This window comes from Manihot esculenta, chromosome 1, assembly GCF_001659605.2.
Source record: "Manihot esculenta cultivar AM560-2 chromosome 1, M.esculenta_v8, whole genome shotgun sequence".
Taxonomy (NCBI): domain Eukaryota; kingdom Viridiplantae; phylum Streptophyta; class Magnoliopsida; order Malpighiales; family Euphorbiaceae; genus Manihot; species Manihot esculenta.
In genome coordinates this window covers 29,188,013-29,208,235 of record NC_035161.2, presented here as the reverse complement: position 1 = coordinate 29,208,235, position 20,223 = coordinate 29,188,013, and the positions used below count along the sequence as shown (strand labels likewise).

The following is a 20,223-nucleotide window of genomic DNA, read 5'->3' as shown; positions in this document are numbered from 1 at the left end:
ACCTTCTATATATAATTTCAATCCACTTAATTTGATCATATCGTTAGAACTTATAAAAGATTAACTTATTAAAATTGAGAGCTCATTTATCTAGAGGTTTATGAATTAACTTGTATATTTATTTATTTACAATGATTAAACTTGACTATTAATTGCAATAAAATCTTCATGAAATTCAATATATTTAATGGCTATAATAAAATTATTATACATGCAACCCTTGCATTATAAAATATATCTTCTAAGTTAGATGGATAAACCAAACTGAAACAAGAAACCTTTTAACATAGAATGAGTAGTGCCATTGCACCTCTCCATCATTCAAGTCATCCATCTGTAGAAAAGAAAACAAGCATTCATAAAAAAAACCTCAAATTCATATCAAGATGTCACAACTTAGAACTACGACTAGCCTTAAAAACCCTAAAGCTCATTAAGTCAATGAAACTAAATTTGAAGAGAGACAGCAATAGCTCAAAATATTGACATTAAAGAGGTGGTAGGATTCATCTGCCGACTCATTCTCGCTTCTTAGAACGGCAAAGACCTAGCAAGATACTACTATTAACAAATTTACACTGCAATCTCGATAGGAGAAAAAGATAGATGATTAGGTAAGAAGAAGGAGATGCCTTCTCTTATTAGGAGAAAGGACACCCTCTGGCTTCTAACGCAGAGTTTAATGAAATAATATTTTAAATTTTTAAATATTTCTAAAATGAAGTACAAAAAAATTTGTCATCCAACCATTAATTCAAATTTTCTAACGCAGAGTTTAATGAAATAATATTTTAAATTTTTAAATATTTCTAAAATAAAGTACAAAAAAAAATTGTCATCCAACCATTAATTCAAATTTTATTTTTCTATTTTTTTTATAAAAAAAATAGCGTAGTTAAATGAATCGGAAATGTACAAAGAAACGAGTAAATGCACATGGTAGTCTTAAATGCAAAGTGAGGTGGGCTACTGGGCTTAGAAGATCCACCACAATGGGGCACATGATTTTGTCTCTGTTTGAGGTTCTTTAATTTATGTCTAATTTACCCTTAATCAACCTTCAATTACTAGAATAAACAAGAAAAGTCGGCTTATATACTAATTTCTTTTTTAAAATGGAAATTGGTATTGGCAAAGTAAAATAAAGTAAAATATTATTCAGATATACTTATTATTAGACTAAATTTGCGAGTGCAATTTAAATGTACTAATTAATAAATAAATTAGGAGGGAATATAAAGAGAATACAAAGAGAATGGATGAATTTTATAACTTTATTAATTTTCTATTGAAAATATAATAAAATAAGGTGATGGAATTAAATAAAAAGTAAGAAAAAGGAGTGGACCTGAATTATAATAATTATGTTGAATCGAAGTAGATGTTCCATTGAAGTGCAATAAATAAGCATAGCAAGAGTCATTTCACTGCACGTAATTTGCAATGAAATGATGATGTGTGGTGATAAAAGGGATGGCTCTTAACTCTCTTGGCTGCCATTTTCCATATATCCAAACCCACTATTTTTTTTTTTTTTTTATGATCATATCCACATTCAGCACCCAAGTGTTTAATACATTCTCATGAGTAGGATATTGGGATATTGCTTTTTCCCTCTCCTTTTTCTTTTCGTTGCTATTTCATAATTATTCATGTGTGGCTTATGCTCCTTCCATTCCTTTACAGTTTGTCTTTTTTTTAATAAATTATATAATATCTAAAATTTATTAGTCGATTAATTTAAATTTATTTTGAATAAATTTAAAAAAATAAAACTTTTTTATCCAGTTTTAAAATGGTATGCATATTCAAATTCAAAACTCAAAATTATTAAGTGAGAAAATGAATATATAAAATTCAAAATTATTAGTTACGTGAGAACTAATATGAACTTTTTCACCCATATGGCCATTATTAAATTAGCGGTAGGCCAGGTGAGTAGTATTCGGTTCAAATCGAAAAATTAATCGAACCGAATCGAATTAAAAATTTGATTTGATTTTTTATATATTTCGATTCGGTTTGATTTTTAATTTTAGAAATTTTAATTATTTCGGTTCAATTCGATTTTGATCAGAAAAAAATCAAAACAATCAAACCGAACCGATTAGTGATAATAATATATTTTTTCAATAATATAGAGAAATTAAATTATATTAAAATTAAAATATTTTAATTAAATTTTAAAATACTCAAAATAAAGTGTAAAAAATAAAAAAAAATTATTAAAATTGAAACTGATCAAATCGAACCGAATTGAATCGAATCAGACCGATTCGGTTCGGTTTCTAATCAAAATCGGTTCGATTTGATTTTTATAAATACTAAAATTTTAATTTTTGATTTATTCGGTTCGATTTAATTTTAAACCGAACCAACCAAATGGTGAGCCGAGTAGCTACTTGTTCAATGGGAGAAAAAAAAGGTATTTTAGCAAATGCCTTCACATGGGCATTAAATACCAAGCCTGCAAGTTTGAAGGTAATAATTCTTCGCTCTGAAATTCTTTTATAAACTACTCCCTTCGTTTAATTTTTTTAATTATTCTAAAATTATTATTTATTTATTTTATTTTAATTATAATAATATATAAATAAACTATTATAATTTTATTTCTCTTAATATTTAATAAACTTAAGGTATTTAGGTTGAAAATAATCGAAAAATTAATAAAACCTTTAAAAGACATATAAAAATGGATGAAAAAAAATTATATTTTATGAAATTTTATTGTAAAAATTTATCATAAAAATAATACTTAATTTAATTTTATCAATGAATTTCGTACAATTTTATTTATGTATATAGAATACCTCTCAGTTTTTCATTAATTAAAGGATAGTTTCTTTTTTTTTTTTTTAAATTTTAGTTTTTTGTTAGGTAATTATGTCTCGTTAACTTGAATTGAAAAGCCTCTCTGCTGCAAATTATTGCAGCAGCATTGCGAGCTCTATTAGTTAGAGCAATTATGCAAGGGTTTATGGTGGTTGACTCTCTCCCTTTAATTTATTGGCAATTGCAAGTTGGCATGCACAACTTCACAATAAAGGAAATCGTCCTTTACTTCTTCATCACACCCATAAATAAAAAGCTAGTGCATGTCTTCTAATATTTTATTATCTAAGAGCTGCAAGTGTATCGACTTAAGGATTTAATTTTTTTATAATTCTAAACACAAGCGTAAATACAAAATTGAAATAAATAAATTTATTTTTAATAGAAAATACATGTGAATCAGTAACAGAATTGAAATAAACGAATTTATTCTTAATAGAAAAAACATATTGATGATAACATAATAAAATTAGATTTACATTCTCTGTGTTCTAGCACTGAAGGGGTGACAAATTCTCACTGGTAAGGCCACTGAAGTTGTATCACTTTAAAGTTGAACTAGAGCACAATAGAACTCACTGCCAAGAAGGTTTTTAAAATATACCCAAAAACAAATTTAGGACCCCCTTCAGAAAAAAAAAAAAAAAAAAAAAAAAAATTAGTGGCATAATTAGTGTAACCCAAAAGCTAATTAGCCCCAAAGGCAAGATTTCCTCTAGAAAATATTGTTTTCATCTACTGAGACTTCACTAAGATAGTCCTTCCCTTGAAGAGTTCCTTCATCCAAGAGCCATTTCTCAAGCAATGAGAGTGGAGGCAATATTTGGGCACTAGAATTAGGTTTGGTTTCAACTTGGAAAAGATTAGCCTCATCAGTATGAGAAAAATCTGAATTTGGATAATCAAAAGACTCAAAACCAAAGAGTAATTCAAATGCTTGTGCTAATTCAGTCCCATTTTTGTCAGCTTTACTTGGAATCCCTTCACTGCAAATAGAATCAGTAGTTCTGGCTATGCTGTTGAAAGAATTCTTAGTAGTTGCTGATGACTTTGTTTGAGCTTGCTTATTAGGTCCATTTCTCATCCACCCTTTAAGCAACTTAGCGATATTTTCAGTGCTTGATGCGTAAGTTGATGCTGGTTTTGCACAAGAATGGCCTCCATTAGAGCGTTTAAACTCAGGTAATAATAAGCTGCTTTTTTTCTCTGGGGAAAGTGCCTCATAAAGAGCTTGTCTTGCTGTGTGGATATCAGTTTGAAGCCTTCTCTCCCATTGACCTCTAGTTATTGGCTGTGAAACTGTTGATGATGATAATATATCATTTTTAGAGTCACCTTCATGGCCTGTAGTTTGAAGCTTTTTGAGCTTCTTCTTCAAATGGGTATTCCAATAGTTTTTAATATCATTATCTGTTCTCTCTGGAAGGTATGAAGCTATGGCTGCCCATCTGCAACATAATCAATTCAATGGTCACTGTAATAATCGTTTAATTACATATATTCTACTATTAGGATTTGGGTAATAAAGAAGTTAATACATATGATTAAATCTACAAAAATAGATAAAAAGGTGCATTGGTACTTTGAAATATACCTGTTGCCTAAAAGAGCTTGGAGGTGGATTATCATCTTCTCCTCATGGTCGGTAAAATTACCACGTTTGATCCCTGGCCTCAGGTAATTAGTCCATCTAAGTCTGCAACTCTTACTGCATCTAAGCAATCCTGAAAAGCCCCACCAGAGGAAGACACAGCTAATTAGAGATAATCAAACCCTAGCTAATAGCCCATTTCAACAGATACTAACAAAACAAAAAGGGTGTAATTAGGAATAAAGGGAAGATAAATTAGCCACAAAAAATGAACCTGTGTTATTGGGCACAGCTCTCCAATTCCCAGGACCATGTTCTTGAATGTATGAGACCAACATGATATCTTCTTCAGGAGTCCATGGACCTTTCTTCACTCCAAGCTTGTCACAGCAAGGTGGTCTACCCATAATCACTCTCTTTTTCTCTCTACTAATGAGCTAGATTTCCTTCAAGGCCCTTCAAATTAGAGGGTTTTTTTTTTTTTTTTCCTCTCTCTCTCTTTCTCTATCTTCCCCTAAACTGGTTTATCTTTTTCTAAAGATAGGACACTCTTCTTAGGCCAAGATAGCTACTCTTAGCGTGCATATATAGAAAAAAACACCCTAAATAGAGAGAGAGAGAGAGAGAGGAGGTGACATACAAGAAGCAATAAGGGTTAAGGGATACCGAAATGAGTCAAAAGATGACAGCAAATGCATTTATTCATGGGACAACCTAAACCGCGAGGAATTCAATGTGGGTTTGCACAGGAAATGAAAAAAAAAAACATTTATCAGGAAATGAAAAAAACCCAACAAAAAAAATCCAATAATTATCTGTATTTGACTTATTTTTCCAGATTTTTATGTGGAAAATGTAAAATATAAGATGGGTTATTGAGCTGAGCTGAGCTACTTTGTCAAAAAGCAAATAGAACCGCCCTAACTATGGAAGTAGTCTCTGTGTGATGAAAGAGATAGAAGTCATGGCTTGTCCTGACCAGAGTGACTCCTGCTGGACGCGTAAATGAATGCTAGATATGATTCTATGTGTTGTGGATTTTCTGTCCACGCATTAATGTCTGTATATGAATAGTTTTAGGCTAAGCATAAAGGAAAAATTATAGGTAAAACTTTACATTTATTACTACGATTATAATCAAAATTTTTAATTTCATATAATAAAATTTTAATTTTTAAATTTATTATATTAAAATATTTTATTATTTTTCATAAATTAAAATTAAAACGAATTTAAATTTAAAAAATAATAGACATCAGTATATAATAAGCCTATGATATTTTAATTTGTTTAAATAAATCATTAAATATAATATATATTTGTAATTTTAAATATTAAATTATATTCTTTTTCAAAAATGATTCACCTTTTTCATAATCAACTAATACAAGGAAAAGTATTAGGCTGAAAATATGCATATTTGTAGCCAATAAAATAAATAAATAAATAAATCAGCGTGTGGGTTAGATTATTGTCATATATAAATTAATTAATAAATATCATGAATATCATTATTGGCAGAAATTAAGGCTCTTCCCAGTGATAGTGTGATGTTTGGTGATGGTCATAGTCATGCTGGTCCAAGATCGATGTATTAATTAATAATGCTGCTGCTTCTGATTTAAGGTAATTACCCGAGTTAGCTCAATTGCCAACTTTTAATTTTTATTTTTCTTTATAAAATTGAAAAGAAAAATAATCAAAATAAACTAAAAGTTATTATTTCAATGTGTCACTTCAATGAGTTGTTTTTTTTTTTTTTTTCCATTTAAAAAAATTATCTTCGATTATTGTTGCTCGAATTGTTGCTCGAATTATATAAAAATAAAATAATATTGAGGCGTATATATAAAAGGCCTAATTATAAAAATAAATTAAATTAAATAGACTATTTTACTTCTATCTCTCTCTACCTGAGTTTGGTATACTATGCTTCTTCTATATGATTTCTTTAAGATACTAGTTGATTTTTTTTTTCTGTTAACCTTTTATTTTCAAGTTGCATTTTATTTTCAAAAATTAATGTATATCAAGTTGAATTTTCTTTTCAAAAATTAATGTATATCAAGTTGAATTTTCTTACAAAATTCGTGCAAATTAAAAAAAAAAAAAAAGGTAAATTTTTATATAAACATCTGTTTAAATTTTGATACATGAAAGTAACGGTTTTTTTTTTTCAAAAAAAAAAGTGCTTTTGTTTTCAAACAACGATTTTAGTTTTTTAATAAATTATTTTGAATAATAAAAAAATAATAAATTCATATAAGTTGAATTTAAGTAGATTAACGTTTATCTTAGTTATATAAAAATGATCAAAATTGTTCTAGAACTTCAGTTTTTTTTATTATTTTTTTTCTTAAAAATATTAATTTCAAAAAATCCAACAATCATAAAAATTAAGACTTAAAATAAAATAAAAATAATAAACCCAAAGAAATCTTAACGCAACAGCTCAAAAACTTAATCCGGTTATAAATTTAAAAAAATATAAATTATCGTAGCTTCTATTTTGAAATCGCGGATAGCCAAAAAAGAAGAAAGATTCAGCACGAAAATGGATAAAAACACCAATAAAAATATGCTAAGGCACCATTGGAGATTCAAAATGGAACCTTTGATCATCAGAAATTTCAAACGCCGGAAGAAATAAGAACAAGTATCATATCTAATCAACATTAGAGTTGTACTATATAAAAGAAACAAGCGTTCAATCTTAGAAACGAGAAGCGGCGGCACCTAAAGTCAAGGAAGGCAACATGCAACCGAAAGAATGATAGAGAAGAAATTAAATAATAAACTCTGAAACGAATTAGATTGAACTTTAATGAAAAAGAAGCTAACCAAAAGAAACTAAAAATTTATTTTTTAGATGGGGGTGACTACCTTACTCAAGAAAATGAGGTGTGACATACAACTCAAAATAAAAAAACAGAATTACCGCCTCTCCACTCACAGGATGGAAAAACTATTGTAGCGCCGTGGTTGAGCTGCCTCCAATCTGCAAAGGATAAAAAAAACTAAATAACAGAAGAAAAAAGAACAACAGAAAACTGACAGCCCAACAGAAGCCCTCCACCAATATTTTCACTGTCCAACAACACCAAAACAAGAGATTCTTTACATCCCAGTAAGAAGGAACAACTCATAGTGCTCCCCACTCGAAGAGACAACCAAAGCACAATCACCGATAAACCCGGAAAAAAAAAAAAAAACTAAAACCAAAAAAGAGAGAAAACTCTCTCAACCGGTTGATAGAGAGTACCACTTTTCTTCTTCATTAATTTTTATTTTTTTATAAAAATCAATGTGAATGTTTAGAAAAGAAACGTATCCTTTTCAAAGTTTTCTTTATAATTTTTTAATGACTATGTTAATTATTATATCATAGAATTTTCTTTAAAAAATTATAGCAAAAATAAAATTTAAGTACAAATATTACAAAAAATTTAAAATTATTTTAAATTAATATAAATTAAATTTTAATGAGTAATAAAATTTAATTTGCAATAAAATAATGTTAAAAAATTATGGATAGTCACCTTCACTATAAGAAAAATAACAGTGAAATGCAATAAAATATCATAATTTATTTATAGAATATTTCTTTATAAGTTAATCAATAAATTTTATTTTTATTTTTTATTTTTTTATATTATTCCATTAATATATATAGGTTAAAGATTAGCTAATTCCTTGGAGATGTGTTCATTCTGCGAAGTAGTTATTTAATTCTAAAGCAGAAGCTATGCAAATTATGTATCATATTGATCATGCAAGACAAAGAAACCTTTAGGGAGAAAACTAGTTATTATGTGTTTTCGAAATTGCAATGACAATATCAGTTTTGGATCCTTATTCGAGATTTATCTCGTAAAAACTCTCTTCCGTAACTTTGTTCGGGAGACTTTAATGATTTATGCTCGAAAAATGAGAAATAAAAAATATATTTGTCAAATTATGTTATGCAGATATTTAGACAGACACTTGAAAAGTATTTTTGCTAAATTATTTTATGCAAGGATTTGATTTTGAATGATTATAAATATTTGTTAAACTTTAAAACTGATATTTTTGTTAGATGGATTCGTCGTAATTTTAGCGGCTTATATTTTAATTAGAGAATTTATCAGACATAATTGTCTCTATTTGGATGATATTATAATTAATAGGTTAACTTAAAAAAAAAGCATTTGGTGAGTGCATTTAATAATAATAATATTATTATTATTATAATTATGAGAAGCTGGTGAGTGGCGTATTAATAAGTAGCAAATATATTAATGGTAAGAAGAAGGCACGTGCATGAAAAATGACTTGGATTATTGAAGGAGCATGACGCTAGAGAAAGAGAGGGGCCTTCTTTAATGGGCTTGGACCCAACCTTTTTAAAAGGATCCCACTTTCACAACACATTACATCCAAAATCACAAATTAATTACTCAATAAACGAATTTTCCAAGTTAAGCGAGCAAGGACGGGGTTAATTTTGCTCAAAAGCTGAGTCAATCTTGCCTGTTTTTTCTAGAAATGTACAAGAACAAACAAGGGCCAAGGTCACAATTGATGTGTTGGTGGGTCAGCCAGATCCCTCTTCTTCCACTATCAAACATAACCATGTACTGATCCATCAACGCAACATTTATATTAAACGGTTAAAAATAAAATTAAAAATAAATAAAAAAAGGAAAATAATAATTATAGCTTTGTTTATTGTGTGGAAAAAAAACATTTTTTAAAATATATTTAAAATAATCAGTTAATAGAAATATTTCATAGTTTAAAAAATATTTTTGTATACAAATTATTTGATGAAATACTTTCGTAAATAAAACTGAGGCTTAGCCTATAGAATTTGATATTTGTTGGTGTGATTATCAATTGTGTGGTTGTCAAATGTGGAGATAATGATATGAACAAAGAAAATATCGTAACATGATTTCTTGCGGTATAAGGTTTTCAAATCCAACGTCTCTATCAATAATCTAAATGATATTTTTCCAAACACATCAGTTTCATTAATAGAATGGAAACTTAGAAGTTTATGTAATTAATTTATTTATTTTATTCATTGCCATCTTTTAATTTTTAATAAAAAAACATATGCTCCAAAAATACTATTTGAGTTAAAAATCTTTTATAAAATAATGATAAAAGTTTGTGATATTGGGATTTCACTTTCACTAGAATGCTTAAAGAAAAATGAAATTTCAAAGGATCAAGTAAGCTAATATGTATTATTAAGCAAATTGTATGAGAAACAAACACATCTCTTGCAATTATTTGCCTTACAGCTTTGTCCTCATTTGTAATAATTGCGACTCGAGAATTTAGCTTTCCCCATTTTTATAAACCAAAACAAAAAGAAGTTTTGATTGAAAATGACATCGTCTTTCTTTTTTTTTTTGAAATAGGGGGTGGGGGAGTCGAACCTTTGATCTCACAAGACTACAAGATGCACTTTCCACCAGGCTAAGCCTCGGAGTGCTGACATCGTTTTTCTTGCTTTTTAATTTATAATATATGAACATTCTTAGTTTATATTTTATTTTTAAAAATATAAATAAAAATTAGTCCTTTCATAGATAACTTGGCATGCTGGCTTTTGTTTCTCCCTCCTCTTACAATTTTTTTTTTTTTTTTTACAAAAAAAATGGTTTAATTAACCTACGAGAGGCCGAAGAGGCGTCTTTGATGGGTTCACACTAATCGGCAAAGATCCCAGAAGTGCACCACTCAACTTTAGAGCAGCAATTGCACTCTCAGCCTCTCTGAACTCAACGAAAGCAATGCAAGTCTTAGCATGATCATAGCCTTGGAGGACTCTCAACCGTTCAACCTCTCCACAACAACATTCAAAGAACAATCTCACATTCTCCTGCTTCACCTGCTTGTCTATATTTGTACAATACACTGTCCTCGTACACATATCGTATTCTTCTTCAGACCTTGGCAACAATGTCGAGTTCACAGGCACTATTCCAGTTCTTGAAGGCTCTAATCTTAGAGGGTAAGATCCAAGACTTATCCCCGACAGCTTCAAAGCAGTATTTGCAGCTTCTTCATCGGAAAACTCCACGAAGGCAAAGTAGTGACCGGAGATATTAGGGTTGCTACATATGCGACAATCTACAACGTGTCCGACGTGAACAAAGAGATTTGCTAGCTGCACTTCAGTAACCTGATGATCAATCACTGGAATATACAAAGTCTTCCTGATTTTATCCACTCTTTGAGCCATACTTGTCCTTGTGTTTCTTCTTTGATTTCCATAGTAGCTGTTCTTCTTTTTCTTTCTTATAGTTTTAGCTGGCACGAACTCTTGAGCCATGGGATTCAACTTGGAAAAAATCTCTACCGTTGGATTCTGCTGCATATTAGAAGTGGCTGCTGCTTCAGTTGATTTCTCTTGGTGATCATCACACTTGCCATTGATGAAACTGTGGTCATTGGTTTGGGTTTCGATTGCCGGTTCCTTGTAACTTTCGATGGCTGCTGGTTTAGAATCTTGGCAGAAAATTGAATTTTCGTCTCCAACACTTTCAATCGCCATGATCAAAACGTGATTCTGTATTAAACATCAGGGAAAAAAAAAGGTTAAAGGGGAAGAATTTTTCTTGGGCATGGGCGAAGGATCTCAAGAAAATCAAATAATGCCGGCTTTAAAGCAGCAGAACGCAACCACAAAACAGGAAGAAAAACATATATAATGTCCAAAATAAGAAAAAAATCCTATCTTTCCTAAACAAGAAAATCTAGAATAAGAAACTTATTGGTAAGAGAAACCAACATTAATTATATAAATTTAAGTTTTGGTAATTTCATTAATTATAAATTTACATAACTTGCCATGGTGGCTTCAAATCTGCCGGAAAATTACTGCTTAGTATTAAGCCAAAGTGGTAATCTTCTCAATGAATTTTTGCTCTAGAAATTTGAAATTTCTATAGAATAAATATATACTTACCTCTATTACTTCATTGTTTTTCAGAATTATTCAAATATACAGATGAATATTTTATTTTGAGTGGTATTTTAAAAATAAAATAAAATAAAATTTTATCCACAACTTTTGCTTTATAATCTTTAAAATGTCAATTAATCTAGTATTTTTTAACAATTTAACTGCTTTAAAAATGTTATTTTGGCCATTGTTTTAATAATATTATGATGACTTATTCAATTAATGTTGTATGTTGAACTAAAACTAAAAAAAGAGTACTTCTTACATTGGCATTAATTTTCTTAAATAAATATTAATTTTATAAATAATTTCAAAACTACCTTACTTTTGTAAATTTTTTAATTTATACTATTCAAATAATAAACCAAGTGAGCACTTATAATAGTAAGGACATCTAAATAAATATGAGAGATTTCATGTTCTACTCCTCCAATTTCTAGTTAAAAAAAATAATAAACCCTATAAAACAGGAAAAAAAAATTGAAGATTCTGTGAGTAGAATCGAAAATCTCTCATAGATCTCTCATATTTATTTAAATATACTTACTACCAAACTAAGTATGTGAGTGTGATTTTTCTCTTTATTTTTTTAAAATTATTCTCTTTAAAATATTTATCCAATCTAAATCCATGTAATAAATATGAGATGTCATTCCAAACTTTATAATTATTATTATAAAATATTTGAACCTATTAAATTTTATAAACTTTAGTTAAATAATCCACATAAAATATATATTTTTAAATTTAATTTATTAAATTATAATAAATAAAACTATATATTAAAATAATTATTTATATAAAATGATTCGCGAACCATAGACCCAGGTAAAAATCCAAATTTGTATTTCAAATTCAAATCCATCTTATTCTCCTTTTCTTTATTTAAAATTATACTTTAATTTTTCAAAAATTATACCTAATCGTTCAAATTTTTATTAACCCATTAATAAAAATGCCACGTCATTATAACGTCACCATCTTACTATCATTGTATCATCACAATATAATATAAAATGAATATAAAAGATTTTTTTTTTCAATCACGAATATAAAAGATTTTATATTTTACTTACAATTTTACCAATATTTTAAAAATAATAAAATTAATTTTATACTTTCAAAATTTTCACCAATTGCATTGAACTATTTAAAAAAACTAATAATTTTTTATTATGTCATTAACAAAAATACAATGTAATCATGTCATATACTATAGAATCCACTAAAATATGAAATTTAACTTCAAATTATATAGCACGCTAAAATATTAAATTTTATTTTTTAATTTAAATATACTTTTAAATTACTATTTTTTTGAAATTGATTCTTAAATTATTTTTTTTTGAATCGAATTTTTTAAATTATTATTAAAAAATCAAATAAGACTATTATATATATTTTTTTATTTTTATCTATTTAGTTTTATTTAATTTTTTAATAATAATTTATAGATAAATTTAAATCAAAAAATAAAATTTGATATTTTTATAATAATTTCATAAATGTAAACACTATATATTTATAAATACCTTACATTATATTTTTATTTTTATCTATTTAGTTTTATTTAATTTTTTAATAATAATTTATAAATAAATTTAAATCAAAAAATAAAATTTAATATTTTTATAATAATTTCAAAAATGTAAACGCTATATATTTATAAATAGCATTATATTGTAATGATGTGACGATAATATGAATAACGTGACAATTATATAATATTTTTAAAACATGTAATTTGTATTAATGAGTTAATTATTATTTTATAATTTCAGTATAATTAATAAAAATTTTAAAAGTATAGAAATAATTTTTTATTTTTAAACTATATGATAGAATTGTAATAAAAATATAAATTTTTTTTGATAATTATATTGTTTTATATTACGAAGATGTGATAATAATGTGTTGATGATGTAATTTTTTTTAATAAAAATTTAATGATGAGTTAAATTTTAAAAAGTTAAAAATATAGATTTAAATTTATTTATTTTTAAAATATAAGGTATCATTATTGATGATTTGAGATCCAGAAAATGAGATTTTACAAGGGTTCTGTAAAACTGGAAAAAGTTTAGATCTAGAGGATAATATTTCTCCTTTTATATGTTTACTCTTGTCCGCTAGTGACGTGTAATAGAATGTGTGTCATTGGGCCACCTAATCCTGCTACGTTGATACGGACGTACGAGGGGATTAGATCTCTGTTCCATGCGTAACGGCTCTTGATTCTCCCGGACGCGCATGCGGGTGGTCCCACAAGGCGGATGGGCTGAATTCCTTCCTGATTCCGAGCTAAGCCGGAAGATAAGGTTAAAACTAGGCCCAGAAGAAGTCTGTTTATTGGGTCGGAAGAGTTGGGCCGGCCTATTTGAAGAAAAAGACTGGAACCTGGTTTTTGAGTCGGGCGGGCTGGACCTAGTTTTTGAAGAAGGCTTAGAAGTTTTCAGATTATGGGCTGCCCTAATGGATTTCGCCTTAGTCGAGGGCGAACAAACCCAGCGGTCATCAATTATAAAAATTATAAAATATAAATTTTTTTTAACAATGAACTCTTTTTAATACGAGGTAGTTTGTAATCTGCCAACGACTCCCATGCTTTATTTGTCGTATATCTCAATTTCAAACTTTAAGAAAGATTGATTAATTATCAAGTTTCAATTTGGCCTGGTAATTAATTCTGTATTTAATTGGATCTTGATACTAAAGGCCAGACTAACATTTTATTTTATTTAAAAAAAAAAAAGAGTTTAAAAAAAAAAAATAAAATCAAAATTCAAACGGATAACACAGCTACAGATAAAAATATAACGAAGCAACCTTTGAAATCTGTTAAAAGCATGAAAATAATGATACCTAGGCTTCAAAGGTTAATTAAACTGGCAAAAAAATGCAATGTGCCTCCGAATGTGCATGATGTTTGCATATACGTATATCTACACCTGATTGAACATTTGAGAAGTAACAATTTTTTATACTATGTCCAGTAAAATAGACTCTATCAAATTTCATTCTAAATTGAAAATAAAATAATTTAACTATATTTTTTTATGAAAAATTAAAGAATTTTATTTTATAAGATATAGAAATAATTTATTGAGTAATTTAAAAATAAAAATTAAATAGCTAATTTAATAAAATATAGAAAACTTAATAGTAATCCACTCGGCCATGAAAAAGAATTTTGTAAATTATTGTATTTTTAGTTTAGTTAAATTAAATTTAGTTTGATCAATTGATCAGACCTTTTTTATTTTGATTTAATTTTTTAAGTAAATTAAATTGGATGATATGAGTTTTTTAAATTTATTTAGCCGATGGATGTTTAAAAAAATATATATATATAAAAAATTTTAGAAAGCAAGTACGAAGGATGGTCCCACAATAAACGAGTCTCATGTATACATGCGTAACACGGCGATGTTCAATAAAAGAGAGTATGAAAAGGGCAAAAAAAAAAAAAAAATACAAAAGATTTTAAGGTCTTAAAATTCCATGGGGCATTCAAGTATTCTTTTGTTTCTTTTTGTGTGTGTACACTTCCCTTTCTTGTCTACACTTAGCCTGACTTATTTTAATAATTGAAATTCCGCCATCAGATAAATTCATATTCGAATTTTTAGGCTCAAATTTTTTCTTTAAAAAAAACTTATTTTTACCACAAATTGGCCGCAAGTTTCACACATTGATTCTGCCAAAGTTCCCTTCCCACCCACCCATTGTATCACACAAGCCAAGCCCTTCTTCATGCGTTTCTTCACTTCGCTCCCCGCCGTGTTGAAAAATTGCTCTTAAACCGACCTAAAATTTCAACCTCTTCAAGCAATATTTAAAAAAAAAAAAAAAAAAAAGAACCCAACAATTCTATTTTGAGACGTAAACTTTCAATTTAACCCAATTCTCCTCTCTCACACACACCTAGACCTGGCATACGCAGCGCAAGACAGAACAGACCCTTCAACTAAAGAAAATCTTTCTCTGAATCCGACTCATATAACGGTCTCGAGAATTCCATGGCTCTAAGCAAGCTCTAAAACCCTAGTTGCTGACATGTTCTTTTCTCTCCTTAACTCTTGCCTAACTATCCCCCCTGTTTAATCTCACATTTTAGGTCAGATTTCAACTTCCTCCTGAATTTATTTACATGCATATGCCCTGATTTTGACCTTTTTTCTTATTTTTCTACTGGTGATAAGTCCATTCTTCTTCCTAGATTTCAAACTTGATATTAGAGTTTCCATGACTGCTCTGTTTCTTTCTTCTGTTTTTGCTTCGAGATGAAAAAGCAGGTTAATGGGTTAAATTGATGGGTACCCATGAGGACTTTTTGCACAATTCCCGTTTTAGATTGTTAAGCATGGGCTACGTTTATGGGTTTCTCCATCAAAAATTGATCCTCTTTGCCCACTCTTTCTGGTTCTCTGTTTCTGCTCTGTTTGGTTCCTTCAACAGAGCCATTTTCAGGTATTAAACTATTTCCTCTATTTTCCCCTCTTCTAAAACTTCTTATACTAGTCTTTTCAAAATAAATTTCAATTGTTTTATTTTATTTACAGGATGAAAGGGAATGATAGCAAACAAACAAACAATTCGAATCGGTTAGAACTCAATTCAGAGCAACAAGCTGAAGCAAAGGGACCAGAATTTGAATCGAATTGTATGGAGCAGGCAGCTAAAGAGCCTGAAGTTGATCTTAATGAATTTAGAGGTACAAAAGAAAATGCTGATTCAGAGGAAGAAGAGACACCGAGGTTCTTATTCAAATTTCGATTTCAGAGTTACAGAGAGAATTATGAGCCTGTGGTCTCAGATTTTATATCCTCTTCAAGCACCAATAAGTATGAATTCTTGCCTGGGAAAGACTCTAGTCTCTACTTGGAGAAGCCAGACGTTTTCAGTGTTACAGTGAAAGAATTATATGCTGATTCTATTGATGGTTCTATTGGCGATGGTGAGAACTTTGAGGAACAGAAATCAGAAGCAGAATCTATTCACGAGAAGAGAAAGGAGAATTCTGCAGAAAGTGCACATAAAGAAGAGGTGATAGAGAAGCTTCAGGCAGAAAAACGCGTTGAAGGGTCTATTTCCGCGAAGGGACTAGCAGTTGATGCGGAGAAAGAGCATAATGTGTGGTGTGATCAACACGTTTCAGGAGATGATGGTCAGTTCCTATCAGAGAAGGACTTCATTGATCCAGATTCTCATTCTGATTCTGATTCGATTACTTCTAGCCACGAGATAATAAGTCGTTTTGTAGCTTCAACCAGCGAAGGCTTCTTGTCAGATAAAGATTTCGAAGATGCATTTGAGCTTGATATTTTTGGCGACATTGAAGGGGAGAATGCAGAATTAGCTGAAGAAGATTTGGAGAACATAAATTTGCAGAATTTAAGTGCTGGCTATGAAGCTGATGATTTTGAGGACGAAGACGGTGACATATTGGAAGGGCTTAAAAATCTACAGGAGTCAAATATGCAGAATTCAGACAGCCTAGAGCCAGAAAAGTTATCCGATAAAAAGGATGTCGAAGAACTTGCAGAGCTCGGTTGCAATGACAAGGAAAGTTCAGATAATTGTGAGGATTCAAATGGATTGGAAACTTTATGGGAACATCAAGAGTTGATAGAACAGCTAAAAATGGAGCTGAAAAAGGTTAAAGCTACGGGTCTGCCAACAATCTTAGAAGAAGACGAGTCACCTAAAATAATGGAAGATTTAAAGCCATGGAAGATTGATGAGAAGTTCCAGCGCCAAGATAGAATGGGGGAGCTTCACAAATTCTACAAAAGTTACAGAGAACGGATGCGGAAATTCGATATCTTGAATTACCAGAAGATGTACGCATTGGGTAAGTTTCAGCAGCTTTTCTGATCCAATATTAATTCCTGCATATGCTTGTTAATTCATTTTCTTTTTTTATTATTGTCGCTGATATTACAAAAAATTATTGGTTAGTCTCTATTATTTAGAAAAACTCACGGGTTAATTTTATAATTTTAAAAAAATTATTAATTGATCTCAAATTTTTTAAAAATTTACTAATAATTTTTTTGATATCAGAAATATTTTAAATATTTTTATAATATTTAATTTTTTTACTGTCCGTTAATAAAAAAGACTGATTGATAAACTTTTTAAAATATTAAAAATATTTTAATATATTTTTTTATATCAAAAAATTATCTAATAAATTTTTTCATACTCTAAAAATTAAATAGTAATTTTTTCTTTTCATAACAGTCACAACTTCATCAAATTCTTTGAATAAAAATGAACAGACAGAACTCCTAGTGATAAAATCCTTACAGTCAAAATACATCATAACTCAACCTACCTTTTGTAGTCTTTTAGAAGTTAGAGGTAAGGGCCCACTAAATCTAGTTAGGTTGGTTAAACAGAAGCACGAACCTGCAAAGGGTAATTATTACACAAAAGTTGTAGGTAGAAGGAAACTTTGTGTCCGTCTGCTATTCGCAGATGCAGAAGAAAACCTCTAACTTACCTTGATCGGGTCAACATTGACCATAGCGTAAAATGATAGTGAACCCATATGCATTTATAGTACAGATTCATGTAAACACAGTAGACAAGAATTGACTTCGGGCTAATGGCTTGATGGTCGAGTGCTTCCTTGCATTCTCCGATAGTTAAGTGATCATTTGTTTGATTGTAATTAAATTTCTGTATCAATTGTCTTATCCTTTGCGTTTAATGGCAATCTGTAGGCTTTCTTCAATCAAAGGATCCACTTAAATCAATATCAAGCCATAAAGCCTCACGACCAGCATTGGCATCTCTTGTTTCACAGAAATTCCTGCTAGGAAAGCAAAAGAAGTCGAATTCTGATCCAATAATGAGTTTCATTAGAGAATTACATAGTGATTTAGAAATGGTTTATGTTAGTCAAATGTGCCTTTCATGGGAAATCCTTCATTGGCAGTATGAGAAGGCACTGGAGATATGGGATTCGGACCCTTTTGGGACGCGCAGATACAATGAAGTTGCTGGTGAATTTCAACAGTTTCAAGTGCTTATGCAGAGATTTATAGAGAATGAACCTTTTGAAGGTCCAAGGGTGCAAAATTATGTCAAAAATCGATGCGTTTTGCGTAATCTGCTTCAGGTTCCAGTCATTAGAGGTAAGCGACACTAAAAGATTACGTACACGAATATTGACATACTATTTTTGGTGGTTGAAATCGATGTGCCTGCCTGTGTATCTTGCATACCAATAAACAAGTCCATGCTTGTTTCTTGATTTAGCAGCAAAAATAACAAATCATTGACTAACAGAAAAACTGATAATTGTTCTGCAGAGGACAGTATAAAGGATGTGAAGACAAGAAGAAAAGCCAAGGATGATGAAGCAATTACAAGTGATACACTAGTAGAGATCATGGAAGAATCAATAAGAATTTTCTGGCGATTTGTTCGAGCAGATAAAGATGCCAACAGTGTGATCCTAAAGAGTCGAAGGGGAACTCAAATCGAACCATTAGACCCCGCTGAACTAGAGCTCTTGACAGAAGTCAGAACAAGTCTGCAAAAGGTTGATTAGCCTCCATTCTCTTCTTAATTTTTCTTCTGTCTGTTGCTTTAAGACGATTAATTTTCTTCGTTTTGTCTTGAAATGCAGAAGGAGAAGAAGCTTAAGGACATATTGAGGAGTGGAAACTGCATACTGAGGAAGTTCAGAAAACATAAAGAAGACGGTTGTTCCGACCAAGTTCTTTACTTCTTCTCACAAGTAGATATGAAGTTAGTGTCAAGGGTGCTCAACATGTCGAAAATAACGACAGATCAACTAATATGGTGTCGGAATAAATTGAACAAGATCAATTTTGTTAGCAGGAAGATACATGTAGAGCCATCTTTTTTGCTTTTTCCTTGCTGATAGAGTTATGCAGCATCTCTCTGCCACGATGAAATTGTATTTTACTTCATGTTTATACATCCAAAAGAGGAGTTTTAGAATATTTTTAGCCTGTAAGAATCACCATATGCTTCAAACAGATCAGAAATATAATGGATAATACAAAAGAATTTTTTCATTTGCTAACCTTTCATATGCAAGTATTAAGAAACCTTGGACTGAGTTTCTGCTATTTTTCATTTTTGTAGAATTCTGATTCTAATCTTCTATGTTACCGTTTATTGACCTCGAATCTCTAATTTAAGCTGAAATGTTCGTATAAATTTAAGGAAATTGTGTCTCTGTCTTGGCATCCTAAATCCTCTTACGTCTTAACGGATTTATCTTAGGCCTGAGCTAGTAGGAGAGCATTCTATTAGCTCCATTTGATGGTGGACTTTCCAAATCTAGTATGTTTTTTGATATATAAATATAATATATATTTTTGTAAATAATAGAATAAAAATATTATTTTAATTAGTAATAATGATGTCACTATTTTTATTAATAAAATTTAAATAATTTAATTAAATCTATATTTATGTATCTTGGAAAATCATTTTCTATTAATTTAACATATATTTTTGAGAAATTAATTTAATATATTTTTCATAAATTATTTTTAAAAAAATATATCATTTTACTTAAATTTATATATAAAATAATAAAGTTTTGGTGAAATTATTTTAAATTATAAAAACTCACTCAAGCTGAACTTCTCACAAGCAAAAATCCACTTTAGAATTATAGAAAAATTTGGAGCCAATTAACAAATTCTTTTGAAAAAAAAAAACAAATTCTTAAACTCGATCTGAAGAAACGCGTTCCTGTAATCCTAACCGTAGATCAGTAACACCTCGCAACAACAGCCCTTAGATCTAGGGTTCCACAAACACAAAAACCCTATTTATATTCTTT

General features: G+C 29.4%; 3 protein-coding genes across 3 annotated transcripts; 1 reads left to right on the top strand and 2 right to left on the bottom strand.

Moving 5' to 3' along the window:
• Positions 1–3,242: 3,242 nt before the first annotated feature.
• Positions 3,243–5,092, bottom strand: LOC110626760 (myb-related protein 306). Its single transcript, XM_021772836.2, has 3 exons — positions 4,701–5,092; positions 4,430–4,559; positions 3,243–4,283 (listed from the first exon to the last, which is right to left on the bottom strand). Exons 1-3 carry the CDS (start codon positions 4,831–4,833, stop codon positions 3,551–3,553), a joined length of 996 nt encoding a protein of 331 aa, XP_021628528.1. The 5' UTR covers positions 4,834–5,092; the 3' UTR covers positions 3,243–3,550.
• A 4,958-nt stretch (positions 5,093–10,050) lies between these two features.
• Positions 10,051–11,197, bottom strand: LOC110609613 (polyadenylate-binding protein-interacting protein 11). The gene has a single exon (XM_021749324.2). The coding sequence runs from the start codon at positions 10,974–10,976 to the stop codon at positions 10,086–10,088; it is 891 nt and encodes a 296-aa protein (XP_021605016.1). The 5' UTR covers positions 10,977–11,197; the 3' UTR covers positions 10,051–10,085.
• A 3,977-nt stretch (positions 11,198–15,174) lies between these two features.
• LOC110616840 lies at positions 15,175–19,367 on the top strand. The gene is made up of 5 exons (XM_043956706.1): positions 15,175–15,857; positions 15,950–17,241; positions 18,119–18,532; positions 18,710–18,942; positions 19,030–19,367. Exons 1-5 carry the CDS (start codon positions 15,700–15,702, stop codon positions 19,285–19,287), a joined length of 2,355 nt encoding a protein of 784 aa, XP_043812641.1. The 5' UTR covers positions 15,175–15,699; the 3' UTR covers positions 19,288–19,367.
• Positions 19,368–20,223: the final 856 nt, after the last annotated feature.